We start from the raw sequence: 27635 nt of genomic DNA, 5'->3' as shown, positions 1-27635 counted from the left end.
CATTTTTTTTGGGGGCGGGGAGAAGTTGGGCTGGCAGCCAGGCTATACCAGACCTAGTACAGAAGCAAAATCCAAATTGAGCGGAAGTAGGTAGGAGGGCAGAGCCAGGCTAGGCTATGACATGCTCGTGGGAACCAATTTTTCTTAACGTTGTCCTGAGGGCAGAAACGTTTGTGACAACCAATCGCGAGAGAGGAGAGAATTGCAGAGGCGGGGCCTCCATTTTCAATCATTTTCAATATTCTGGGGCATTTTCAGTTGCGCACAGCAAAGATCGGAACTGGTTATCATTTCAATGCATTCATAAATTCAAAAAATTAGTAATTTTAAAAATGTGTAATCTTTTAATACCTGCTAGTGCTATCAACATTACGTGTGCCCATACATGTTAACCATAAGCGCTAGGTAGCTAGCTAAGCTAGCTAGTCAAGCCATCAGGTGAGCTAGAAAGCTTAGCTAGCTAAATGCCTGTTAATGTACATTGCATTAAGCTTTTCTACTCGTTTTCAAAAAAACTATGGCTATTTAGGGCAGTGTAGTCAAATTTATATATTTGGCTTTTCTTCATGGCTGTTTAGTCTCATCTAGTCCCAGGGCAGAGACCATCGTTTCCCGCAATTTAGTTTTTGGTGCAATTTTCAAAATCTCGTGGTCTCAGGGCAGGTTGTGTGAGGGCAGGTAAATAAGAGTCGAAAATACCGTGTCAATATGAAATGCAATAAGCGTAAAAAATAATACAAACTGAATTGCGGATTGCATTGTCATTTGCACATTGAATTGCCATTTGACAACTGCTTTCCATTTGAATTGCGGATTGCATTGTCACTTTGCGCATTGAATTGCCATTTGACAAATGCATTTTCATTTGAATAAAGAGTCTAATAAACTTCCATACTGAACAGCATCGCCGTCAATAATTCTCAACCATTCAGGTGCTTGCTCCGTCTATGATCTATGCTCCCCCTAGCAACGAACGTCCCTGCTAATCAGGTACGGCACTCTGATCAGGCATCCAAATTCCCCCTAGCGTCCATATGGACGTCCATGACGCTCTGAGGGATTTAACCCCTTTTGAATTTTGAATGCCGCTACACGGCATGTCAAGGCATTGCTCAGCGTGGCCACAGAGAGGATGAGCACTCAGCGAAAACTTTGTTGAACTCCTCAATATATATATACAATTGTGCAGCTCGCCTTGTCAATGATTTAGCACCCCCTCAGCACCTGCATTAAAAATTATCTGCCGCCGCCCCTGAGTAGTGGTCTTGAGTTGTGAGACTAGGATATGGGACCTTTGGTCATGGATCCTAATTATCCAATTTAGTTATTACATAGCAATACAAAATGAAAAGTACTTCTAAAAAAATGTTGGATGACAAAGGGTATGTTTATAATTGGTTGATACATCCCATAAGTGATAAAGAATTCAAGATATCAGATGAGACGACCATATAATTGCACAACAGGACATGTTGACACTAAATATTCCAAGACAGACGGGATTATTTCCAGGTCACCTCCTCGCCTGGCTTTAGTTCCCTGTGAAGAAAATAGACGTACAAAGGTTGAAGGGTAAGGCAAAGACGGTACATGTAATGTTAAGTTAACACTATTGATTTGTAAGATCATACCTGCTGTATAGGGCACTTTTATTCCTAAATGCCGTCAGCTTCATGTCTTGTGCTCGGTCCATGTAAATTCCAATCACAAAGCCAATGGGTACAAGTATGTTAGCCCAATGCTCACGAACAAGGGCTGCAAAGTTCATTATGTTTCCTGCAATAAAACAGACATGCAACATTGCTTTGAACAACGCTACTTTGCCAATCGTTTTGATTGCGCTAACGACACCCCAATGTCGTAGTACAATATCATGAACTTTTTTGACACTTTTAGATAATCAGTCAGAATCAATGAGGTTAATTCAAATATTGGTCACCGACTTAGTGATGTTGGCAAGATGCTAACTTTGTGGTTAACCAGCTAGCTGTACTTGTGGTTAACAAGCTATAGCTGACGTTACCATAGTGTTCCAATAGTGACACCACATCGACTCACATATCGGCAAGTTATTTAGCTAAGCTTAATGTTAAGCTTTTCTACCTTGTACTAGGTATCCTATAGTCCAGCTGTAATTGCTTGCACATTTTTACCCCGGTAGCCTACCTTGCAGAGCAATACCATTCCTATAATGTTTAAACAATAAATTGAGTGATTACACAAAATACAGTATTTAAACAATCAACCTTTTTCAAACACGCTAAATTCAGTAGTTATTGTCTTTTACCAGTCGAGGCCTTTCTTCCGCTGTATCACTAGTTATCACTGGGCATCAGAGGGCATTGGACTCTACCAACTCTTCTGAAATGCAGTGCGTGTGTATTCAAACAACACAAGGATTAAATAGCCCAATGTAAATAATATTTCTGTTATGTGACCTAGACAGACATTTTACAATATAATTACACAGTGCCGTGTGAATGATGTGGGGGAAATTTTGAGTGCATGTTGTCAACAACATTTGCACCACATCACCATGGTATCACCCACTGACCTTTTACATTCAGCGGCAAACAGAGTACGCACCGTGGTGGGCCGAAGCTCAAAATCGTGCATTAGAACGATCCCTGGCGATGGAAGAGCTGGACTTTTTTCTGTATCGCTTTCTACAACCCTTTAAACATGTGTTGACGTGTCTAGTTCTTCAAGGATCAAACTTATTTATTTATTTTCGACACAGGCATGTTTTCCGGACAACTATGCTCCGCATCCAATCAGATCTTATATGATTCATAAAATCGCCCAATCGTATACTCTCATATTCAAGGCGAGTCAAGTAGGAAGTAAACATTCACATGTGCATTTTGGTGTGCCTGTATACTGTCAGTGGGTGACTAGGCTTCAAATGCATGGAAAAAAAGTTAAGGATCTATCTATCACGCAATGAGCAATTAATTTGGTTTTATGTTAAATTCTGCTAATTATTCTTGCACCTTCTGCCACAGGTTGTTGTCGTAAAACGGACAAGACATGGCTGTGACAGACTTCCTGTATCACATCTGCTTATAAAGTCGCAATCAAATCTTGTTTACATAGAATAAGCTTGCTCCCGAGCAGGTTTAAGTTAAAGGACTTGTTGCTATGACAGCAAGTCCAGAATGAGCTTCGAAGAACCGAACAATCCAAGATAATGACAAATCGTCAACAATCAAATCCAGCTAACTGAGTTAGCGACGTTTATAGACGTTTATCTTTATTATGTCTATGCGGAGAACGGGCCCCTGTACTTATGTATGCACGCTGGAGGGGCTATTATAGCAAGCACAGATGTGTGCATGGACATGGAATTCTGCGGACACGCATCAGTTTATGTTTTCGGTTAAACTGCGTTAATTTTACAAGCGTGATGGGGATAACGTGTTTCTTTTTCCGGGATTATCAATCTACATTAATGCACTGATTTAGTAAATTGTTACTCCAATTTGAGATTTTACTGGGTTACAGCAGATTTATTTAGGGGAGCACATGCCTCAGTAAACATATCTAGCGATGCCCTTGGGCTCAACCATGTAATGACTTATGTTATGAACGAAATAATGTTATGAACGAAAATGTTTGTGGAGATAAAACAAATGAACAGAGAACCAATTGGTTCAATTGGTTGAACGATGCAGGCCGATGATAATGATGAGACCATGATGACGGACCAGGGGAAGAACAGAGCATTTATTACATTATTTTTTTAAGAGCTACTTCATTAAAGTATTTACGTACAACCTAAGTATTTGTGTGTGCAGGTCTTTTTTCTGCACTTTGCACACTTGGAGAAGGGCTAGGTAAGAGACCCATGGGTAAACATTGCATCATATAGGTAATCAGTTGAATATGTACATTAGATTGGGAGTGAGCATGTGTCCACATTTTTGTTTTACAGATTAGAGAAAAGGTTAAGTAATCGGATAGGCAAGTTTGTGGTGTAGGGAAGTATGGGTCTTTTGTTTTATTTGACACTGCCTGCATGGCCATTCTCCATGGTTATTGTGTTTATAATGTGAGTGTTGTGTGTGTTCTGTGTGGTGCATGTTTTATATGTTCTTCACAGTTCTTCACAGTTTTAATTTAAACTGCAGTATGTGAAGCTAAAGACACATTTACAGAAAATGGATTGTAAAGTTGTGTTGTTACTCAATTCTTTATTCCAGATTGTTCTTTACCCATTGTCACCCCACATAATTGTCCTGTATATGTCTTTTGGATGTTGCATTCCTTCTCCCTAGTCACCTACCACCTGAGTGAGGAGCCTGACATGGAATTTGTATGCATTTAAGTGGAGAGTCAGGTCAGTTATTTTAGGAAAGTCCTTCCATTTGACAGCCCTTGGCTTTGAGATGGTGAATTTGATTGGTGTACCAAGGCTCCGAGTGTGTCAAGGAGACAGGTTTGGTTTTTACGGAGGCAATATTCTCAAGGCGGGTGGAAAGTGTGTGGTTGTAGGTGACAGCTTAATGGCAGTGACGTTCAGTGTGAGGGCAGAGTCTGAGATGATGTCAGTTAAGATGGAGGAGAGAGGAGGAGTTGACAGACTTGGCCCTAGGTGGGTAGTGGGTTCCAAAGGCCCTACAGGCCTCATGATAGCTAGGGGAAATCAGAGTGTTGGTTGCTTTTGATTATCGTTTCATGTAAATAGTTATTTTATTATTTTCGGATCTTTTGAAATTGGCTTGTTGTGCCTTCATGTGTTATTGATATAGTGTGATAGTTGGTTGTTAGTTTTGTTTTTGTGTCAACACCCGGAAGACCTGCGAACAGTTTGTTCATCACGTCAAGAGAATGGGAATCTGAATAAAGAAATGTATGAGAAAAATAATACCAGGGGTGTATTCCAGAAAGCATGTTTAAGAAACTGCATAACCCAGAACTGTGAGATGATTTACCCTGAAATGGGAAACTGACTTTTCGGTTCCAGAACAGCTGATTTGAATTAGTTGAAACAACTTGGAATATGTCCACTCTCTCACTATATATGAAAAACCAACATCAATGGAACTCCAAAAGTAGGATACACCATGGCACCCAGCGACAAAAAAGGTCCTCCTACTTCACCCCACTTGAGTTTGAAGTATTAATATGTGCTTATGGTGAGTCTTTAATTTGAGACTGAGTTTAAATTTGAATGCAATAGTCCATACAATGAATATTTAACTACACTATCCGTTAGTATTACAGGTGAATAAGTGGCAGAATAAAATATGATATTTATTGAAAATATGTACAGTGTGGGAAAAAAATATTTGATCCCCTGCTGATTTTGTACATTTGCCCACTCATAAAGAAATGATCAGTCTATAATTTTAATGGTAGGTTTATTTGAACAGTGAGAGACAGAAAACGACAAAAAAATCCAGAAAAACTTATGTCAAAATATCAAAAGCATTGTTATATAAGTATTTGACCCCCTCTCAATCAGATAGACTTCTGGCTCCCAGGTGTCTTTTATACAGGTAACAAGCTGAGATTAGGAGCACACTCTTCAACGGAGTCCTCCTAATTTCAGTTTGTTACCCGTATAAAAGACACCTGTCCACAGAAGCAATCAATCAATCAGATTCCAAACTCTCATGGCCAAGACCAAAGACCCGTCCAAGGATGTCAGGGACAAAATTGTACACCTACACAAGGCTGGAATGGGCTACAAGACCATCGCCAAGCAGCTTGATGAGAAAGTGACAAAAGTTGGTGCGATTATTCGCAAATGGAAGAAACACAACAGAACTGTCCATCTCCCTCGGTATCCGAGGAATTCTGAACTACTTTGGAGGATCTTGTCAATGATCTCAAGGCAGCTGGAACCTTGGTCACCAAGAAAACAATTACTAACACACTACGCCGTGAAGGACTGAAATCCTGCAGTGCCCGCAAGGTCCCCCTGCTCAAGAAAGCACATGTACAGTCTGAAGTTTGCCAATGAATATCTGAATGATTCAGAGGAGAACTGTGTGAAAGTGTTGTGGTCAGATGAGACCAAAATTAAGCTCTTTGGCATCAACTCAACTCGCCGTGTTTGGAGGAGGAGGAATGCTGCCTATGACCCCAAGAACACCATCCCCACCGTCAAACACGGAGTTGGAAACATTATGCTTTGGGGGTGTTTTTTCTCTTAAGGGGACAGGACAACTTCACTGCATCAAAGGGACAATGGACAGGGTCATGTTGCATCAAAGCTTGGGTGAGAACCTACTTCCCTCAGCCAGGGCATTGAAAATGGGTCATGGATGGGTATTCCATCATGACAATGACCAAAAACACATGGCCAAGGCAACAAAGAAGTGGCTCAAGAAGAAGCACATTAAGAGGTCCTGGAGTGGCCTAGCCAGAGTTGCCAAATGTAAGCCTCGAACCCTTAATTACTTGGAGAAGATCTGCAAAGAGGAGTGTGACAAAATCCCTCCTGAGATGTGTGCAAACCTGTTTTTATTTGTTATTCTGTCTCTCACAGTTCAAATAAACTTACCATAAAAATTATTGACTGATAATTTATTTGTCAGTGTGCCAATGTACAAAATCAGCAGGGGATCAAATACTATTTTCCCTCACTGTAAAATGATGCCTAGCAATTTATAAATACAATTTGGAACTGGAAAAATTTGTTTTCCCATGTATGTAATAAATTCTTGTTGTTAATGGTTCCATTGTTGTTGGTATTTCTGTAACAATTTCCCACTGGAGACTTAATAATTTCCATAACACCAGATGCAGATAATGAACCAGTGACATGCTATTTTCGTGTGACTTTGTTATGTTGTCATGTGACACAATTCAAATCGAGACGCTAAAAAAGGCGATATTGCATGAATATGAAGGAATAAATATGCCATTAATAAATAAATGCAGAGAAATGTGCATTTCATTTTCCTTGCAAAGGGGCATTTGATAGAGATGTCCTCATTGAATTGCAGTGTTTTATGCTTTATAAAACATTGTATTTTCCTGTTTTTTTTTTTTATGGCCCTAAAATGTAACCTGTAAAGGTTTATGCCTTGTATTGAGCTGTAGAACAGTGCTGGCAGCCTAGCACAACCAAGACACACACACACACTTCTGTGACCCTCTACCTGATCATGCGCTTGCTTCAACGAACGTGGCTGACACATGTTAACAATAACACAGCTGGTTAAATAGTTTTCAAAGTGGCCCAATTGTGTTTCAATAAGACTGAAAGTTGTATGTCTGCTACTTGATTGACAGCTCAGGTCACAATGCTCCAAGCACATGAGGACAGCTCCATGTAATGGGTTATTGACATGTGCTACATCATTTAAATGAACTGTGTGTTTCTTTTGAAAGACATGTAACTTCACATCACTCAAGAGATGTCTTATTTATGTATATATTTATTTATGTATTTAATTATGGAACATTTAGTCCTTCATACATGCAATGTTAACAGCTATTACATGTCGTTGACACAGGGGAGCGCTGTGTATAAAACCCTAATCCTGCCCAATTGAGTGTTAAAACTACCTTAACACTTCAACTTTTTTATATAAATGTTGCAACTAGCTAGTCCTTTCGAATTTTAGGATTTTTGTTTATAACAAGAGTAGAAGAAGTGGTCCAATCAGCACATTGGTGGGTGTAACTCAGCAGAGCATTGGTCTCAGCCTTTATTTATTTATTTTTTCCCTAATATGATGAAACACAACCAAAGGTTTTAGCACACAAAATTGAAAGTGGGAAGCAAACTGATATTTTTGTGCGCTTTTGAAAATCGAGTTTCGAAGATACAAATCATTCTGGCACTTTTGAAATTCAGGTTTCGAAAACACAAATCTTTTATTTTGAGGTTACATCCAATTTTACCAATGCAAATTGTCATGACCCTAGTTTACCTTCATACAAAATTGTGATTGTTGAACTATGCACTTCTGATCCTTGATCGTCTATACTTACTATGCACAATTTATATATCACTTTGGATTAAAGCATCTACGACTTGAACATAATGTAAATTCAGAATCAGAAGGGATTTTATTCTCCATGAATGTTTGCACAAACAAGGAATTTACTTTGGCAGGGAGGTGCATACATTAAACATATAGGAATATTGAAACTTAAATATGTGTACTATCTATACAAAAGGAGCAAAGTCTAGCTAATACTAAGGGGGGTCTCGCTAATACTAAGGGGAATAAAAAATAAAATATAAGTAGCCATAATTTACAATCTAACCTAAAAAATACAGATAGTGCAAGAGAACTATACAATAGTGCAAATTGCAATGTGCAGGGTGTCATTGTGCAGATTGTGATTTAAAGTCAGTGTGAGTCCTTGGCCATGTTAAAGTGGCCAACAGCAGATGGGAAGAAATTGTTCTTGTGGCGTGAGGTTTTGGTCTTGGTGGACCGCAGCTTTCTGCCGGAGGGGAGTAGCTGGAACAGGGAGTGTCCAGGGTGGGAGGGGTCGGCCACAATCTTCCTCGCTCGCCTCAGGGACCTCGAGGTGTGCATATCCTCGAGAGAAGGCAGATTGCAGTCGATCACCTTCTCAGCAGTGCGGGTGATACGCAGTCTGCTCTTGACCTTGGCAGTGGCAGCAGCGTACCAGATGGTGATAGAAGAAGTGAGGATGGACTCAATGATGGCTGTGTAGAAGTGCACCATCATTGTCTTTGGCAGGTTGAATTTCTTCAGCTGCCGTAGGAAGTACATCCTCTGTTGTGCTTTTTGGTGACCGAGCTGATGTTCAGTTCCCACTTGAGGTCCTGGGAGAGGATGGTGCCTAGGAAGCGGAAGGACTCCACAGTGCTGACTGGGGAGTCACTCAGGGTGATGGGGGTGAGTGGGGCTGTGTTCTTCCTGAAGTCCACAACCATTTCCACTGTCTTAAGAGCATTGAGCTCTAAGTTGTTCTGGCTACACCAGGTCACCAGGTTGTCCGCTTCCCATCTGTAGTCAGACTCGTCCCCGTCAGAGATGAGCCCAATAAGGGTGGTGTCGTCCACAAACTTCAAGAGTTTGACAGACGGATGACTCGAGGTGCAGCTGTTGGTGTACAGGGAGAAGAGTAGAGTAGAGTAGAGTAGGGAGAAGTGTCGCAGTGATCCAGAGTGTTCTCTTCTCTGGTTGGGCATTTGATGAATTGTCTGTATTTAGGGAGTCCGTGGCTGAGATTACCTTTGTTAAAGTCGCCGAGTACAATAACAAGGGAATCCGGGTTTGCTCGCTCCACACTCAGAATCTGGTCGGCGAGCGTGCGTTGGGCCTCTTTAACCTGTGGACCCGGCGCCATGTAAACTCCAACCAAAATGAGCGACGCGAATTCTCAAGGCAAGTAAAAAGGTTTACCGATTATAAAAAATGATTCCAGATCCGGAGAACAATGTTGCAGAATCACTGTCACATCTACACACCAGCCACTGTTGATGTAGAAACAAATACCACCGCCTTTGGTTTTGCCAGAGAGTGCAGTGTCCTGATCAGCTCTCATGAGTTGAAAGCCTGCCAGATGTAAGCCGGTGTCCGGGATCAAATCGCACAGCCATGTCTCCGTAGATGAAAAGAAACCGAAGATGAAAGAAAGGATATGCATAGTAGTGCATGTCCTGACCCTGAGTGACTTAGACTGTCAACCTGCCTTCACCTCGTTTATGGACAACCACACTGATGTAACCCAGTTTTGGAAGCGAAGCAGGGTCGGCCCGGTTAATATTTGGATGGGAGACCACCAAGGAACACCAGGTGCTCCAAGCTCTTTTACTTTGGCTCACTGAGAGAGAAAGAGTGTGTTTGTGAGACAGAGACATCTTCACCATCTTGTATTGTCAGATAGTTTATAGGTTTCATAAAAACTGTAGATAATAAAATAAGTAATTTGTAAAGACAAATTCAGATAAGGCAGAGACAAAGGGAATTATGTAACTCATGAAGGTATGATGCAAATACATAAGAGAACGTTAAACGTGCTAATGTTCTACTAACTTGAGCTAACATGTTGGACCTAGCCTATACAAAAAGACTGATTCTGCAAGTTAGTTATCATATCAATTGGGAGCTAGTTGCCTTTGTCCCTCCACACAGACGTATGGCTTGGACTTTGGAATTGGGACAGTACTATCTGTACCTCCTACTATCTGTTCCTCTGTCCTATGAGGTATAAAAGGCCTGTGCTGGGATTGAGAAATTAGTCTCGCTTGAGTACTCGCTAACCACCAAGGAGAGAGCTTCAACAAACCCATTATGGGTGAATCCAAGCTCTACCTTTTTTTGCTTTTAAGCACCATCGCCTCGGCCTGTAAGTATAAAGACTCCTTAAAATGTTCAAGATGTTTTCAGTAACTCAATACTGAACAAAAAACAGAAGCAGATTCTGGAAATAATTAAGTAATTTTCTTTGAGTTCGTTTTTTCACTAACTGTTATTTTTACCTGAAACAAATTAATATTTAAATAATTAATAAACGTTAGTTAAAATTACCTTCATTGCCGTTAGCATTTTACAAAATTCTTGAACTTCTACATATATCTCTATTCCATGCAGACACCCAAGAGGAAGAAGAACATTCATCATGCTTGCGTATGTCCTTACGTAATTTTGTCATTTATTTATGACTAGCTTTGGCAAGACTTATGTTGTCAACAGCACTTCTAAATTGACATGACATGTCCGACAGTTTGAATGAAAAGATTATCTTATCCTCTAGTGGGACAAAGGTACAAGACTTTCCACAAGTATGAATACCAGTATGAAGCAGAGTCCCTGAATGCCATAAATGGAGCATCCCAACTCAGAAATGGACCTAAAGGCTCTTGTAAAGTATGTACAATTTCAGACCGCTCAGCCTTTCTTCTGTCCATAAACAATTATGACCTCCCTAACGTGGTTGTATGCAGTTTTTGTAACACTTAGCTCTGTGTGTAGGTTGAAATTGAAGTTCCTCAGGGCTGCAGTTACATTCTGCGCACCACAGGCTGTAGCCTAAGTGAAGTGGTTGATACGGATGCAGAGGGCAACCCTGTGTTCGGACCTGCTGCTGGCTCTGATGCCTTTGCAGCTGCCATGGAGAGGTGTGTATTTTTTTTTCTATTGTGTTTCATTTGGGTTAGGCTGCCGATGTAAAGCACCTCTAATGTATTTTTAAAGAGCTAAAATTATATAATTGTTTTGTCACTTTAGACATCCTCTGAAGGTTGTGGTTGAGGGAGTGTATGATGTGAAACTGTACCCTGAGGAGGATGAGCCCATGACCATCCTGAACATTAAGAGGGGTATTGTCTCTGCCCTTGCTGTGCCCCTGCTGGAGGAGGACAAGAACAAGAGACTGGTATGCTCATCCGTCAGAAACAAACATCCATAAAACTAACTAAAGATGCCATAGAAATGTTATTAATGTTTGCTGTGTGCGTTTTCCTTTTTCAATTGAACCGTGTTAAACTGTGCCTGTGAAATGTATTTTTGCAGCATTAAGATTCAAGATGAAGGAAATTTGCCTTGGACATAAAGATATGAAAAACTTACCACCTTTTCTTTTCTTTTAGCCTACCATTCATGGCATGTGTAAGACTGAAAATACTGTCAATGCTAGGGAGGACATTGCCACTGATATTACCCTCACTAGGGACCTGTCCAGATGTGACAATTTCATTTCCCAGAGGGACCATTCCAGCCCCCTGGCCCTCATATCTGGCATGGTGAGACTTCCATAAATGAATGACTGTTGTCACCACTGTAAAATGTAATTACACCCCCTCAAAACAATTCACAGCCATAACACATTTCCTCCTACAGCACTACCCTCTAGCCCAGCTGATCAGGAGCTCTCAGACCTGCAACTACAAGTTTGATAATGAGAACAGGCACATGACCTCTGGTGCCTGCACTGAAAACCACATCTTGGTGCCTTTTTCTCACAAGTGAGTCTCATCAAACCCTAAGTTCCATGACATGTCTGAGGAATAGTGACATTCAACGGTCTCTAACATGTACGATATTCCCACAGGGGACAATATGGAGTTACCAACGTTGGCAAGCAGTCTTTGACTCTGCTGGAGGTTTCCATCTACAATGACAGAGTCTTTGACCACAGTAGGCATCTTCTGAATAAAATTTTGCCAACTGACTGTCAAATAAAATTATATACGCTTTGCTTAATTGTTCATCTTAAACAAACATTGTGCAACATACCACTCCAATGATACTCTTTGTCCTTTTGCAGATGAGGCTAATCTCAAGGGTCTAGCCATGGAGGCTGCTGAAGATAAGAGTGTTGTTCAGGACAAGGATGCAGCACTGTCTGTCCTGAGAGAACTGGCTACTTTGTCTCAGTCCAACAACGGAGAGAATAGAGCCCACCTCTTCCAGAAACTTGTGAGCATGGTCCGCGGAATGAAGCAAGAGACTCTGAGCCCTGCTGTTCCAGAGGCCCTAGAAATTTCCGGCCCCCTGACATACCAGGTTCTGGCCCAGTGCGGCACACCAGAATGTAGCAGTGCCCTCATGCAGATCCTCAGGACCTTTGACACCTCAGCTGTTGAGGTTGATGCTGCTGTGTTCACCATGGGCCTGTTGCCTAACCCCTCTGCCCTGCTGGTCAACGACATGCTGGCTATGGCTCAGTACAAGCAGAGCAAGTCCATCATGTATGCTCTGAGCAATACTGTCAAGAGGTGAGATAATGCTAATTTAGCATAGTGACCCAAGGTAGAATGATAAAATTGTGTCTTGATGGCCCTTTTTTATATAAAATATTTTCATACAAGGTTCTACAAGGCTGAAGGAAAGTTGACCCCTGAGATCTATGCTGTTGCTGAGTTTATGGCTGCCCAGTTAGGGGACTGCTCTGGTGACCAGGAACATATTTTCATGGTCCTGAGGGTGAGAAGTCCATCAAACAAAATAGCTAACTTAACACAAGGTGCCTAAGTGAAAGACTAACATTTTCTTCTTCTGTTTACAGATTATTGGTAACATGGCTGCTGCCATGGGAGCTGCCAGTCCTGCCCTAAGGACTGCTGTGATCCAGTGCGTGAACCAGCCCTCTGCCACTCTGGAGGTCCAGCAAGCTGCAATCCAGGCCTACAGACAGACACCTGTTCCTGAGGAGGCAAGCCAAACTAGGAACCATTGTTTAGTAAAAACAAAATCCAATACCACAGTGAGGTATTTATATGATTTGCTTCCCTACTAAAGCTCAGTTGTCTTTCTTGTCACAGGGAAGAGAAATACTCATGCAGGTCCTTCTGGATGGAGCTAGCCCTCTGCAGAAGCGTGTTGCTGCCTATCTAGTGTTGATGAAGGATCCTCAGTCAAGTGAACTGGCTCAATTGGCTGCCGCCTTGCCTATTGAGGAGAACCAGCAGGCTAAAAGCTTTGTCATGTCCCATGTGACCAACATCTTGGCCTCCACTGAGCCTGAGTCCCAAGAGTATGTAAAAAAAACCTGTCAGATATTCGCATACTATATACTATCTTAGATAAACGTCCTTATTCTTTTGTCTTTCATCATGCTTGTTTTTAATCACTCATACCATATATTATTTCGTCCTTACAGACTGAGACAGAAGATACTTGATGCTTTTCAGGGTAATGAGGTTGGAACAGTCATGGATCCCACTAAATTCTCCCGCAATTACAAGGTTGCATCTGTTGAAGGCAACATGATCTTCGAGGGCACCAGCTACATGCCTAAGGAAGTAATGCTGGAGATGACCCTTAAAGCTTTTGGCTATGATATTGACATGTTTGAGGTAAAAAAGTTAACCCTTCTTGGCTTTTTCTGCACAGACAACACAGTTTACATACGTCTGACAATTCATTAATTCTTGACTTCTTAGGTTGGCATGGAAGGTAAAGGACTGGAGCCAACAGTTGAGGCTCTGTTTGGCGAGAAAGGCTTCTTCCCTGACACAGTACTGAAGACCATGTTCTTCGTTTCTGACAAAATGCCCCATGAGATAAATGAGGTCCTAAAGAACATGTTGCCTGCTCTGAAGTCTGACAAGAAGAAGAGACAGGTATTCAAAATAATGCTCATTTATTGAACAAATCTACACTTCAGAGTCTGTACTACGAGAGTCTGGACTATGTATGTCCACATACAATAGTATGTGGACATGGCACAGTATTGAACCTCTCATTCCAAAATCATGGACATTAATACCAAATTGAACAAAATATTTCTGTATGGATCTGGCTTCAGGCGTCAAGCCAATTAACACTGGGGGCTGTTTTACATTTAGTAACTTAGCAGACACTCTTATCCAGAGCGCCAGAGAGTTTTTCATGGTTTTGGGCTTCAAATGTTGTAAAAATGTATGCTATAGCATAAAATGTAACTGTATACATGCCTGTGCTTCAAACTTTGTGTTAACAATTTGGGGAAGGTCCTTTCCTCTTTCGGCTTGATAATACCCCCTTGCACAAAGCGAAGTCCATACAGAAATATTTTGTTCATTGTGATGTTGAAAAACCTGACTGGCCTGCATAGATTCCTGACTTAAACATCATAAAAAACATTTTCAATTGTTACTAGGAACCGTATGTGTTGTGCAAATGCCAGAATAAATAAATGGGGAGTAGTGTGTAGGGCAGGAGGAAGCAGAGCATTTAGGCTAGCGCCGGGTCACAGAGTTCAGCACAGTAACAGCAGCTGGGAAGAAACTGTTCTTAAGCCTGCTGGTGCGGGAATAAAGAGACATGTAGCGTTTGCTTGATGGCAAGGGGGCAAACTGTTTGTGGCTCGGTTGTGAGGTCCCTGATGATGCAATGCGCTCTCCGAAGAAAGTGCTTGTGTTGGAGATCTTTGATGGCAGGGAGTTGGACACCAACAATGCGCTGGGCGGTTTTCACCACCCACTGCAGGGACTTCCGGTCGGCCGCAGAGCACCCATTGTACCAGACTGTGGCACAGTTGGTCATAATGCTCTCGAAAGTGCAGCAGTAAAAATTTACCAGGATGTTGGTGGATAGGTTCCTACTACCAGTTGCAAAAGTTACACTGTAACATAATTTGAGGTCAATTTGAATGCAATCAGGATAGTTGCCATTTGCATTGTCTAATCACTTAAATCTTGATTAATCACCAACTTCTATTACAGCTTACTTTTATAAATCATATTACATACTTTCCAGAATCTAATGAGGGAAATCGGCCGCAACCTCAACAAACTGGTTAGGGATCTGAAGGCTCAGGAATCCCCTGAGGCTATGGTTTATCTGAGACTGATGGGAAATGAGCTGGGTTACCTCAACACCAAAGACATGGAAGAAATGGCCTACTCTGCAGCTATGATGATTGACAACATGATGAAGATGTTCCCCACTGATGTATGTATACAGAAAATTACTTCAATCCCAATTTTCATTATTATAAATGCTAACGCTTCTACAATTAAACATGTTTTAATACTGGTTGTAGCTGATTAAGGGACTGATGAACAAGGAGGACAATGAGGTCTTTGCCCACTACATCTTCATGGACAATGAATTCTTCTTGCCAACTGGTACTGGTGTGCCTCTGAAGATATCCCTTTCTGGTACCTTCACCCCTGGTATCAAGGGAGGCATTGCTCAAAATGCTGCTAACATGGTATACTTTTATTAGTTACAGTTCCAAGCATAATTCTTTACTACTGGCATTACATTATTTGTCTTATTATACATGCTTTGTTCCATTTAGGCCGAGTTCTCCTTCATGCCCTCTGCTGGAGTTGAGTTTGTGACCCGGGTTGGCTCTCATATCCCTGAGTATGTCCTGTCTGGCCTAGAGATGCACACCAACCTGTACCACGAGAGTGGGCTCAGAGCTAAGATTGCTGTGTCTGAGAGTGAAGTCAAACTGACCATCCCCGCTCTCCAGAGCCCTGCCAAGCTGATCAGCATCACGTTAGTGTCAAACAACTAAATGTCATAATGATGATAATCATAACAAACCAATAACAGCACAAACTAAACTAACTTTCTCTTCTCCACTTACAGTAACTCCTTGATAGCTGTGACCTCTGCTGAGGTGAAGAAAATGCTCCCCATTGTGGAAGACAAAGTTGATGTTTCTGAATGCACACCTGTCTTTGCTGGAATGAAGTACTGCACTGTCCTGCAGTACACTGATGCTAGCTCTCATGATACTGTCCCCTACTTCCCCTTCACTGGTGACAGCAAGTAAGTGCTTAAAAAAAAGAAATTGTTGTCTTTTTTGGGGGGTGAAATTCTAATGGACACACATTTCTTTTAAGGCTTGCTGTGGAGCTTCACCCCACAGGTGATGTGTCTGAATACTCCGCCACCGTCACCTACGAACTCCTCATGGAGGGAGAAGAGGGTAACCAGAAGGTTGACACAGTGAAGATGGTTCTAAAAGCAGAAGGTATTACTTTCATCCCCAAAATATTTCAGGCTAAATTACAAAATATAATACAATATTTTCTACAACCAAACTTTTTTGTTTCTTGTGGAGGCTGAACTCTATATTTTTCATCTGTAAAACAGGTGCTGAGCCCACTGAGGCCACAGCAACTGTGAAGTACAACAGGAGGAAAAATGTCATCACCTCTGACATCCAGATCCCTGACTATGACCTGGAGGTTGGACTAAGACTTGGTATTGTGGATGAAAACACGAAGGGAAAAGGAACACACTCCATCTCCATTGATCTCATCAATAAGAACATCCCTCAGTTGTCTCTGGTTGGCCGTGCCAAGTAAGATGACATTGCAATACCACATGTGTTCATTTCTTCAACCTGTGATTTGTCATCACCCAAAATACACAAGCTCATGATTTGTTTTCTCTCAGAATTGAGGCCTTGAAGGACGCTATGCTGCAGGTCCAGCTGCTTGTCCCATCTCTGAAGGCTGATGCCACAGTCACAGCCCATCTGAAGCATAATGCAGAACTAGAACTGGAGCTTGAGAGTGACATCAAGCTCCCTGAGACAACCTCAGTGCAGAAGATCTCCCTAAAATATGGTACAATGGCATTCAATAATTTCACTTTAGATCTCTATGGATCACCATAGATATCTACGGAAAACTAGTTCACAAGTTCTTCAAATTCTCTGCATATCTCAGTTGATATATTATAATTCTCACCTCCTAGACAACAGCAAGATTGAGGCAGAAGTCAATTCTGACATGAACTCTGAGATCCAGAACATCCTACCTAACATTGAGGAAATCAAGAAGATTGTTAATGATGCCCTTGATCTGCAAGTGGGCCATACTGACATGAAGGTCCGCCACATCCTCACCAAGTCTGTGGAGGTAAAGTTTAAGTTTGAAATACCATTTAGTTTTATTGAGATCATGTCTAGATTAAAGCTTAACAATAAATATGATTCCAGGCAACCAACATCTACTTGGAGAAATATGCGGCTGATATCCCCTACATTCAGACTCTGAGAGTACCCGAGATGCCAGAGATTACTCTGCCAGAGAAACTCTTTTTGAACGTGTAAGTTATATTGACTGAAACAAAATGTTTAATAGCTCTAACAGGTGATGTATATATGACCAATTACAATTATGTATGTATTAAATACATCATATAGATATATATCATGTTGGTATTTTACAGTGAGGCTAAGGCTGCGTATCATTTCAACGATAACCGCTTCACTCTCACGCTCCCCATGCCTCTTGGAGGAAAATCAACTGAAGAGCTCAACTTTCCACCTGCCCTGACCACCCCACACCTATCTCTGCCCAAGTTTGGCCTTGAGGTTCACTCCATGCAGATTCCCATCCCTGAACTATTTGTTCCTGAGACAATCACTCTGTTTGTGCCTCTCTTTGGAAAAGCTGAGGTTTCCACCAAGGTAAACAGCAATTTGTACGATTTGGAGGCTTCCGCTTCTGCTGGCAGGGATGCTGTTGAGACCCCAAGCTACTCAGCCAAGATCGAATTAGCAGGCAACTCCCCAGTGGACATCCTCTCCATCAAAATTGAAGGTACAATTTCCATATTATTTGTACCAAACTGTATGAGTGCATGAGGAAACTCTCCAAAATCCTTTCTAAAATCTGTGAATAAATGTACCTTTTTCTTCCTATTTCATTTATAGGTTCTGGACTGGTCGCCAGCACTCCAGCTGACTCCATCAAGGCGCACGTGCAGACCTCTGTGAGCCACAAGCTCATTGATGCCAGTATCAGCATCACAGAAGTTGGTACAGTGACAGACAAGATCAATGTGAAATCCAGCAGCAAAATTGAAGCAACAAGTCCCCTGGGTCTAAATGTAGCTGTGGAGCACACTGGCCTGGTTGGCTTCAATGCTGAAGAAATCATTGCTGAGAGCAGTGTGGAGGGAACAGTCAAGGCAGGACCGGTTTACGTCAGTACCACGGCCACCCAGTCTTTCTCGGTCTTCCCATTCAGGCCAGAGGTAAAGATTGATTCTTTGCTTAAGATCGATTCAACTCTTGTTAGTGTCCAGAACACCCTAGCAGCATCCTTCAGCAATGGTGAGTTGTCTGTTGTGTCTAACACCAACGCATTTGAAGACCTCCTGACTCATGCTGCTGAGCTTTCTTTCAAGGAGAACAAGCTGTCCCTGAAATGTGACTCAAATGCACTCACTCTTGGCATGAAGATCCACAACCAGGCTGAGGCCTCTGCTGGTGCTGGAGCAGTCACTCTAAAGATGGAAACCAATGCTGACCACACTGAGAATCGTGTCTACTCTTTAGTTACTGCCTCCCTAGATGTCAATGGTCTGGCTGTGAACAGTGATGGTAATGTTAAGCTGTTTGAGCATGAAGCTACACATAAGGCCACTCTGACTATGAATAAGGATGGCTTGGCCACAAGTGGCACTACAACCCTCCAGAGTCCCCTGATTGTTGAGAACACCTTTGCTGCTGGACTTGATTCTTCCAAGGCAACCCTGTCCATCGACACCAAGGCTGCACTGAATGATGTTAAGGTTGAAAACACCAATGCTCTGACCCTCACTCTGTCTACATTGGCCTTCACCTCAAAGGCTGAAGCCATTGTCACTGAGAGAACATCATACACTCATGATATTACCATTGATCTGCAGCCCTACACTGCCTCAGCAAATGTGAACAACCACTTGAAGGTACTGGATGCCAACCTGGTCAATGAGGCTCAGCTGAAGGCAGAGCTCTACAAATTGGACTTTACTGGAAGCTTGAAGGCTGCATATGGTGAGGAGGAGATCAAGCACACCTATGAGATTAACTACGCTGACCTGACTGCCAATGCTAAGTGCAGTACCATTGGAAAACTCCTTGGAACCCACATGAACCAGAACACAGAACTTGAAGTTGTTGGTCTTGCTGCCAGGATCCACAATGATGCTCGCTTCAACTCCCAGCCTCTCCGCTTCGACCACACCATCCGTGCCAGTGTCATTCCTTTTGACTTCAATCTTGATGCCATCTTCAATGCCGATGGTGACCTAACCCTGTACGGCAAGCAGAGCGCTCAACTCTATGACAAATTCCTCATTAAAGCACAGCCCCTGGCTTTAGCTTACTCCCATGAATGCAGAGCCTCAGTCACCCAGCTGCTTGACAATGGCTTCTCTTTGGAGACCACAGTTGACAACAAGCTAGATACACTTATGACTCCTCAGGAGCAGAAAGCCATACTTAGGTTGAAGTCCAAGGTGAACAACCATGCCCTCAACCAGGAAGTGGAAGCCTACCACAACGCTGAAAGGCTTGGATTGGAAGTCTCCAGCACACTCCTCACTAACCTCCTGAACACAGATGACAGTGAAAACCAGGAATTCGCCATTTCTGGCTTCCTTAAGTATGATAAAAACACAGACAGTCATTTTATTCAGCTGCCACTGATTGAGATTGAGATTCTGGAGAACATCAAGATCACCAGTGTGAGCATGGCAGAGGCATTGCAGAATTACCTCAACAATGAAGAAATCAAGGCAAAGCTTGAGGCTCTGCCCCAGCGTATTAGTGACTTTGCTGTTCAACTGAACCTGGAAGGGAAGGCTGTCCAGCTTAAACAGAACCTTATTGCCCTCACCCAGGAGTATGCTATAACTGTAGAAGATCTGGAAGCCACTCTTGCTAACGTTAAGTCTGCCATTGAGGCACTGCTGGCTGACATTGCATCCCGCATAGAGATCATTGTTGCTGCTACCAAGGAAGTGATTATGAGTGGTACTCTGTCTGAAACTGTCATCCAAAGAATTCAGCAGGAGATGAACACCTTCTATGAAGGTGATGACATCAGAGCTATGATTGTTGCTGTGATTGAGACCATTGATGAGCTGATCAAGCAGATCGACATGCAGAAACTGAAGGACACCAGCATTGCTTTCCTCCATGACATTGATATTAAGGCCAAGGTGGAGCAGGTTCTTGGTGTCTTGAAACAGTTTATAACGAGCTTTGACACACCCAAATTCCTTGAGGATCTGAAGAGCTTCATTGCCTCCTTACACCTAGAAGCCCACATTGAGGAGCTGATGGCTCAGATACCCACCGACGTGATCAGCAAGTTTGTGGATTCTGTCAAGGAAGTGATTCTAGACTTTGACATAATTGGAAAAGTCAATGCTCTCCATGGAAAGCTAAGAGAAATTATTGTCCAGTTAGAAGCTGACAAGAAAGTTGAAGCCATCCTGGAGAAGGTTTTGGAACTCATTCAGCAGTTCAAAATTGATGAAACTATTCAGGTGGTGGCAAACAGTCTGAAATCCATTGATATTCCTGCCAAGGTAAAGCAGGTGCTGGAGGAAGCCATCAACTACCTGAAAGCTACTGAGATGAAGCAGGTGATTGATCACTTAAATGAGTATCTTGATTCTGTTGTCCAGAAGATCAAGTCCTTTGACTACAATGCTCATGTGGATGAGGTCAACCAGATGATCAGTGGCTACACCACCTACCTGAATGAGCTGATTAAGGCACTTGAAATTCCACAGAAGTTTGAAGCTACAAGAGAGTTTGTCAACTTTGTTCTGTCATCTGTAATGACCTCCATTGAACAACTAAGGGAAATCAAAGTTGCAGACATGATCAAAAAAGTGAGGGATGTAGTTGACCATGCCATGCTGAATGACCTAAAAGCTGTCCTTGATACTCATAAGCAGAAGATCTCTGAAATGGATGTGAAAGCTGAGATTCTTTCCTACCTGCAGTTGGTGAACAGTTACTATTCCAAGGCCATCACTATCATCACTGATGCGTTAGTCAATGTGGTTGAGGTTACTAAGAGTGTGATTGCTGAGCAGCCAATTGTTGGTGAAGTGAAGCAGATTGTTGAGGGCATTGTCGCTGGACTGAAGGCAACTGAGCTAGACATCCCCTCATTTACCATCCCTCTTACAGACCTTGTTGTACCTTCCTTGAAGATTACACTTGAGAAGCTTCAAGGGGCTGAAATACCAACACAGTTGGACATCCCTGAGTTTACTGTCCTCGGTTTCTACACTGTGCCTGCTATAACCATTACCGTTGATGATATCAAGCAGAGAATCGTTGAGCTAATTGATTTTATTTCCAACTTTGAGATCAAGATGTTTGATGTGGATGAATTCTTTGGAGAACTGACCTTGAATTACCTGCCTGCACTGCCTGAATTTACCCTCCAAGAGATCACCCTTCCAGAGTTATCACTCCCATCTCTCCCTCATGTGCCCATTGAGAAGCTGCTGGAGATTCCTACTCTCCAGATCCCTGATATCAAGCTGCCAATAATCCCCAGTGAGGTCATGATCCCATCCTTTGGAAAGCTCTATGGTGAAGTTAAAATCAGCAGTCCCATTTACAACCTTAGGACATCAGTTGAGCTCCAGAACTCAACTGAAAATGAGATGACTCCTCAGTTAACCGCTTTCTTCACCTCCCAGGGCACATCTCCCACCTTTGATATCCTCAATTACAATCTGGATTCGACTGCTCGCATTGCTATCCCCAAGATGAGCCGTGTGATTTTGGCGCAGACATTAAAATTAACCCATTATGCTCTTGCTGTTGAACACCAGGCCTCAGTAACAATATATGGCATAGCAGCTCAGGCCTCAGCTAAGACCACAGTCAAGGCTACAACTGCCCCCTATACAGCTGACATTGTTAATAACGTCTTCTTCGCCACTGAGGTTGGTATGTCTGCCTCTGTTGACACCACTTATAACCACCAGCTGAACTTCCCAATCATTGGGCTAAGCAGTGAGACTGCTCTCACTTCAAAGGCAGTTGCTCGCCAGGAGGGTACCACAATCGTTCTGACCGTTGGAAATGAAGGCACTGCCAAGTTCAACTCCCATGACGGCAACCACAAGAGTGATTTACACTTTACCCTCAATCCCAGCACTGCTAAACTGACCTTTGCTAGTGACACAGACACTGCCATTCTGAAGATGAAGCAGATCATAAATGCTGAAGCTGTAATACTCAGTTACTTCAAATTTGATGCCCGTTCTGAAGCAGAGGGCCCTACTGTAAAGAGCAGCCTGGTGCTGGCTTCTGGACATGCTAACATGGGAGATTTGAAGGTTGAGTTGAAGGCAAACCATGACTCTGAGCTTGTTGGTGTACTCAGTGGAATTCTTTCTAACTCTTTCAATTTTGTGATTTCTCCAGTCAAGGTTGTTCTTGACTTTCAGAACAAGGGAAACACTAAGCTCACCATCAGCGAGGCTCTGACCGCCAAAATAGATCTCCAGAATGATTACTTTACCACTATTAAGCCTGATGGTCAACATATCAACAATGTGGCTCTTGTTCGCTTGAACCAGTTCAAATACTCCTACAACATGACCATTGACAATAACAATAATGAGGCAGGCATCTTTGCAGCTATGGATGGTGAGGCAAATATTGACTTCCTGACCACTCCTATCAACATTCCAGAGATTCATGTACCCTTTGTTGACATTCACACCCCAGCCATCAGCAATGTGAATCTGTATGAGCACACTGGCATAAAGCATATATTGACCACCACTGAGCAGACTGTTGATGTGAATGCTAAGATTGTGTACCAGAAGAGCCAGTTTGCCCCCCTTGTTCACCTGGGACTGGTCAGAATACCTTCTTTTGGTAACCTGATTACAGAATTGTCATTTAAGTCTGCTATCATTAATCTGAATGCCAATGCTGGACTCTATACTGAGGATGACCTTGTGTTCCGCCTGGGTGCAACCTCTGCCTCTGTGTTTGATGCTCTGAAAGCAAAGCTTGATGGCACCACCAGCCTGACCACCAAGAGAGGGCTAAAACTGGCCACTGCTCTGTCTCTGGAGAACCCCCACATTGAGGGAACACATGACAGCTCAATCACTCTGAACACAGACAACATGGAAGTTGATGTGTCTGTGTCTACTGTTGCTAAGATTGCCCTGCCCACCCTCAACCTTGAGGCCAACCAGCGGTTTGTTGCAGACCTCAAAACCAGTGCAAACGCTGCATCCACACTGAAGCTGAAGTGTGATTTCCACATGCCCCTTATCAATGCAGTTGGTAAGGCAGATCTTGACAGTAACCTAAAAATGGAGGGAAATCTTGAGTACATTTCCATGGAGACTTTTACTAAGGGCAAACTTGATGGTACTATCCTGGAGACCTACCCACTTCTGGCTGCTCTGGATAATGAGGCTAACATGTACTTGAATGTTGATGGTCTGCGCTCCACTTCAAAGCTCATTGCCAATGCTGTACTCAACGATGGTGAGACCAAGATCCTGGAAATTGATGTGGATGAGAACCTGGCTGTGGAGGCTTCCCTGACCCGTGTTTATGTAGTTCTTAAGGTTGCTAGCAACAACGTGGCTAATGTGGTGACCTTCACCACCAATGGGAAGCATGTAGTCCAGGCTACCATTGATCTTGCACCAACAACCAGCCTGAATGCTGATGTTGAGATTGCCATGTCTCAGCCAAGCACCTTTGGTGACATTACCATCTTCGAGAAGACTGTTGTTGAACTGACAGCCCCCAAGCAAAAGGTTTCTACCACTGCCAAGATTGTCACGCCTGTGTACACCACAAGTCTGGCAGCTGAGATAGAGGGTGATGCCCCTGTCTTCAAAGTTACCCTCAAGTCTTCTGCTACCTCTATCATTGTCTTCCTGGATTATGATCTGGATGGTGAGTTTTACAGTGTTTTAAGAATTACAGTGACACCTCACTGCCATACACTGCACCTATTTTTTCCTTGTCCCATTGGAAAATGCTGAAAGTCACTTCTTTTTTTATCAGCTTCTGCCACTGCTGGCCTTGAGAATGCTTTGCTGAGTCTGACTGGTAAAGCTGTCTTTACACACGCTGACCTGACCATGGACATTCAGCATGTTCTTACCCAGGCTATGAGGTAAGATTTCACAACAGGCCTCTAAATGTAATCTGCCTCGGTCATATTTAGGATCATTACAATCATGTTGCTCAACTGAGTTTGAAAATAATCATTATTGTCCGTTGTAGGAAATGTGAACATCTGTTTAATAAATGTTGATGTTATCTTCTCTAACCCAAGATTACCATCTTTTTATGTTGTTTTTCAGTGACTCCGGACTCACCCTAAATGTGGACATCACCAGCCCTACCTTCACTGATGTGAACATCCGCTACACTGCCCGCAGTGATGGAATCAGTGCTTCTGTCTCTGCTCCATCCACTGGGTTCTTGGGTCTACAGGTCCAGGGAAGGACTCTGTCTCAGCTGAATGCTAGACTCTACAGCCGTTACACTGTGAGTATATCTACCATTGTGGCACCAATATAGTGAATTTTCAATTAATATGATCCTGATGTGTGCTAACTATGTCTCTCCTTCTAACAGTCTGCCCCTGAGGATGATGTGGACATCCTAATCATTAGAGCGTCTGTTCAAGACACTGAGAAGATGAGGCTAAAGATTGCCTACAACATGGATGCCCCTAGTGACATGCTCATGGGCCTGAAAGATAAACTCCCTGCCATTACATCCACTCTCAACCACTTTGCTGACAAGTACCAACTGTTTGGACAGGTGTCTGAGCTGAAGAGTGCAGTCATCAAACTTTGTGAGGAGGCATACAACACAGCTAACAACCATGCTGCAGACTTGAGCCAACTGTCCATCCTCTTCAGGAACACAGTTGTCCAGTACCAGAAGACCGTCCAGGTCTTCGTGGATGCTGCCGTCAAGTTTCTGCGTGAAACCCAGTTCAAGTTGCCTGGATCTGAAGACATGAGCACTCTCCCTGAAGTCCTCAAGAAGCTGACCACTGGCATTGCTCAGTTGCTCGATCGGGCTATTAGTTTGCTCTTTGCCAATGTAGAGATTACCTTCAATGTCATAATGGACACGATCAGCAATATTCAGGTCACTATGCCAATTGGTACTGTCATGTCCGGCGCTCAGATTATTGACGAGGCTAGAACCAGTGTGAAGAGCATCCTGGCCCAGATTGTGGATCTTATCAAGCATCTGGAGAGCTTTGACATGATCCTAGAAAAGCTGGGTGAGACGCAGACAGCTGTCGTTGAGATGGCCCAGGAGTTTGTTGACACTCTAAAGTCTGACATCCTGGATGTGGTTGCCATGTACATCAATGCTATCTATGGAAACCTTGTCTCCTTGATCAAGAATGTCCTAGACCAGGTCAATACTCATGTCAACATGGAGCAGGTCAATGGCATTATCGATCACGTCATAGAGCTGGTTAACTCTTTGTTGAGCCAGTTCAACAACACCGTATCTGCTTACCTGCAGAATGCTTCAGAGGAGGCTCAGGGTTATGTGAAAGTTAATGGAGGAAGGCTTGAGATTGACCTTCCCTTCAACTTCCACCAGTAAACTGCCTTAATGAATTGAAAACAAAGTACTATCAATCTGTTTGACAAATTGCTTACTTACAATGATGGACATAGCTCGAACAAGTGTTTTCTTTTTTGTGATATATAGCACCAACTTCTCTATTTTGTTGACACATTTTCTTTTGTCTGTACCATGTATTATGCAGTTAATGAGCATTAATAAAAACTCTTCATGCTAAATAACAATATTTTGAGTTCAATTGTGTATTTACATGCAAAATACATTCAAAATAAATAATTCTGAATTGAGGGTTTCTATGATCAGAACAGTCATGAGGTTTATTACATGTCAATGCCTTTAAGTGACATTATGCCCAAAAAACATGTTTTTGAAATGTTGTCCAGTAAGTCGGTCCTCATTTGATAATGCCTATCAAAACAATGGAAATCAAATCCCTGTAGTATAAGGATGTTGGCTACTAAACAACTGGATGGAGTGTGAGTTGTTTGTGTACCTCCCCCCTTAATACAGTGAAGTGATTTGCTGAATTAAAAACTGACAACTGGTTCAGATGGTGTAATGGTGAAATTGGGTGTTCGGGGCAGTTTTTGCATAAAATGCCTCTGATGCAGCATGTAACTTTTTAGGCCTAATAATATTTAGCATTTGCTCATCAAAACAACGTCACAATGCGCATCCTTGGGTCCTGAGCGAGACACCGGCTGATTTTCACCTTTATACAATTCTCCAGATAATAGAGACACAGACAGTCAGAGATTCTTGGAATTATAGATACTTGCCATTAAGACAGATGCAGCCATTACAAATAACTGAATAACTATGAATCCACATCACTCTTGACACACATGTTGCCATATTAAAGTTTGGGATAAACACTGGTGGAAACTGCCATACTGTGTTGAAACTGACAGATAAAGAAAAGGAGAAAAACTATTCAATGACAACCCAAACCTTCATTAGGCTGTTAATTGAGCATGACATCCACATGATATTGTATTGTAGGTGACAACTCCTAAACAGTGGCATGAAATATTTTCTGCAGAATACAAATTACAGTATTTTGATCTGAAGAATATAAAATTCCTCTGGCTGTAATTATAGATGAATATCTGCAGCAAGGATGCACTTATGTTAAAGTTCCTGCATGTCAATTTAAAATAATTATGGACATAATTTTAACATTTGTCACACTTAAATAAGTAGGGCTTATCGTGTATTACTGTAAAACCTGATTAGTTAATTAAACTCAAACTTTTAGGGGATTTCTTGTCTCTCTATTTGTCACAAAACCGACTTGTGAGTATTGATAAAGAGGGAGACAACTCATGTTTGTAGACAGTAGATCCCAAAGTCATCCTTGGTAGACAGTAGTGACGGCCATGTCATTGTTATAACATAAGTATTTTTTTGATTAAAAGGTACTTACAAATTACATAGTTAGATGTGATGTATGTATGATGATGTACGGTGTTGTATGTGTCAGGGAGAGTGCAGGAGGGTGGACCCAAATACAGAGGGAAAGGCATGTGCTACGTTTTACCGTGGTCTGGCGGACAACATGAAGGACGAGTTGGCTTCCCGGGATGAACCTGAGAGTCTGGACCGACTCCTCGAGCTTTCCATCAGAATCGATAATCGACTACGAGAGAGACGAAGAGAGAGGTCCTTCCGTCCGTTACCCCGACCGTTGTCTCCTGCAAGGGGTCCTCCAGCGTCGCCCCGCTCTCCGGAGTCCTCCCGAGGTAGATTCTCTCTTGAGTCCGAACCCATGCAAATCGGCCGCACGGGGTTGTCTCCAGAGGAAAGAGAGCGCAGGCGAGTGGAGGGCGCGTGTTTCTACTGCGGTCAATCCGGCCATACCATCGCTAACTGCACCACGCGGTCGGGAA

General features: G+C 42.6%; 2 protein-coding genes across 6 annotated transcripts; one reads left to right on the top strand and one right to left on the bottom strand.

The window, feature by feature from the left end:
* Positions 1-1363: 1363 nt before the first annotated feature.
* Positions 1364-2742, bottom strand: LOC124487540 (NADH dehydrogenase [ubiquinone] 1 beta subcomplex subunit 1-like). Of its 5 annotated transcripts, none has more exons than XR_006958401.1 (4): positions 2587-2742; positions 2288-2361; positions 1632-1776; positions 1364-1539 (listed from the first exon to the last, which is right to left on the bottom strand). XR_006958401.1 is itself a non-coding variant. In XM_047049929.1 (3 exons), the coding sequence occupies exons 2-3, from the start codon at positions 1766-1768 to the stop codon at positions 1503-1505; spliced, it is 174 nt and encodes a 57-aa protein (XP_046905885.1). In that variant the 5' UTR covers positions 1769-1776; positions 2587-2741; the 3' UTR covers positions 1364-1502. The 5 variants fall into 5 exon arrangements, 3 of the variants coding, with proteins under 3 accessions (XP_046905885.1, XP_046905883.1, XP_046905884.1); XR_006958400.1 differs by lacking the exon at positions 2587-2742 and adding an exon at positions 2555-2573; XM_047049929.1 differs by lacking the exon at positions 2288-2361 and having other exon boundaries at positions 2587-2741.
* A 7465-nt stretch (positions 2743-10207) lies between these two features.
* Positions 10208-25970, top strand: LOC124487419 (apolipoprotein B-100-like). Its single transcript, XM_047049750.1, has 28 exons — positions 10208-10290; positions 10536-10571; positions 10699-10811; positions 10917-11062; positions 11172-11319; positions 11534-11686; positions 11784-11908; positions 11995-12080; positions 12211-12661; positions 12755-12869; positions 12952-13098; positions 13208-13419; positions 13546-13741; positions 13829-14008; positions 15126-15320; positions 15412-15582; positions 15673-15878; positions 15972-16154; positions 16229-16359; positions 16482-16692; positions 16788-16960; positions 17091-17254; positions 17335-17444; positions 17568-17941; positions 18055-24075; positions 24187-24298; positions 24489-24675; positions 24766-25970. The coding sequence occupies exons 1-28, from the start codon at positions 10236-10238 to the stop codon at positions 25762-25764; spliced, it is 11400 nt and encodes a 3799-aa protein (XP_046905706.1). The 5' UTR covers positions 10208-10235; the 3' UTR covers positions 25765-25970.
* The last annotated feature ends 1665 nt before the right edge of the window (positions 25971-27635 follow it).

Source organism: Hypomesus transpacificus, chromosome 26, assembly GCF_021917145.1.
Source record: "Hypomesus transpacificus isolate Combined female chromosome 26, fHypTra1, whole genome shotgun sequence".
Lineage (NCBI taxonomy): Eukaryota > Metazoa > Chordata > Actinopteri > Osmeriformes > Osmeridae > Hypomesus > Hypomesus transpacificus.
The sequence above is the reverse complement of the archived record's forward strand: the minus strand, read 5'-3'. Positions and strand labels throughout refer to the sequence as shown.

Coding starts and splice junctions, on each gene's coding strand:
- LOC124487540 (XM_047049929.1), bottom strand. CDS start 1,768: ATGAACTTTGCAGCCCTTGTTCGTGAGCATTGGGCTAACATACTTGTA. Junction 1,540..1,631: donor AAAAGTGCCCTATACAGCAG/GTATGATCTTAC, acceptor TTTTCTTCACAG/GGAACTAAAGCCAGGCGAGG.
- LOC124487419 (XM_047049750.1), top strand. CDS start 10,236: ATGGGTGAATCCAAGCTCTACCTTTTTTTGCTTTTAAGCACCATCGCC. Junction 11,063..11,171: donor TTTGCAGCTGCCATGGAGAG/GTGTGTATTTTT, acceptor TTGTCACTTTAG/ACATCCTCTGAAGGTTGTGG. Junction 11,320..11,533: donor AGGACAAGAACAAGAGACTG/GTATGCTCATCC, acceptor CTTTTCTTTTAG/CCTACCATTCATGGCATGTG.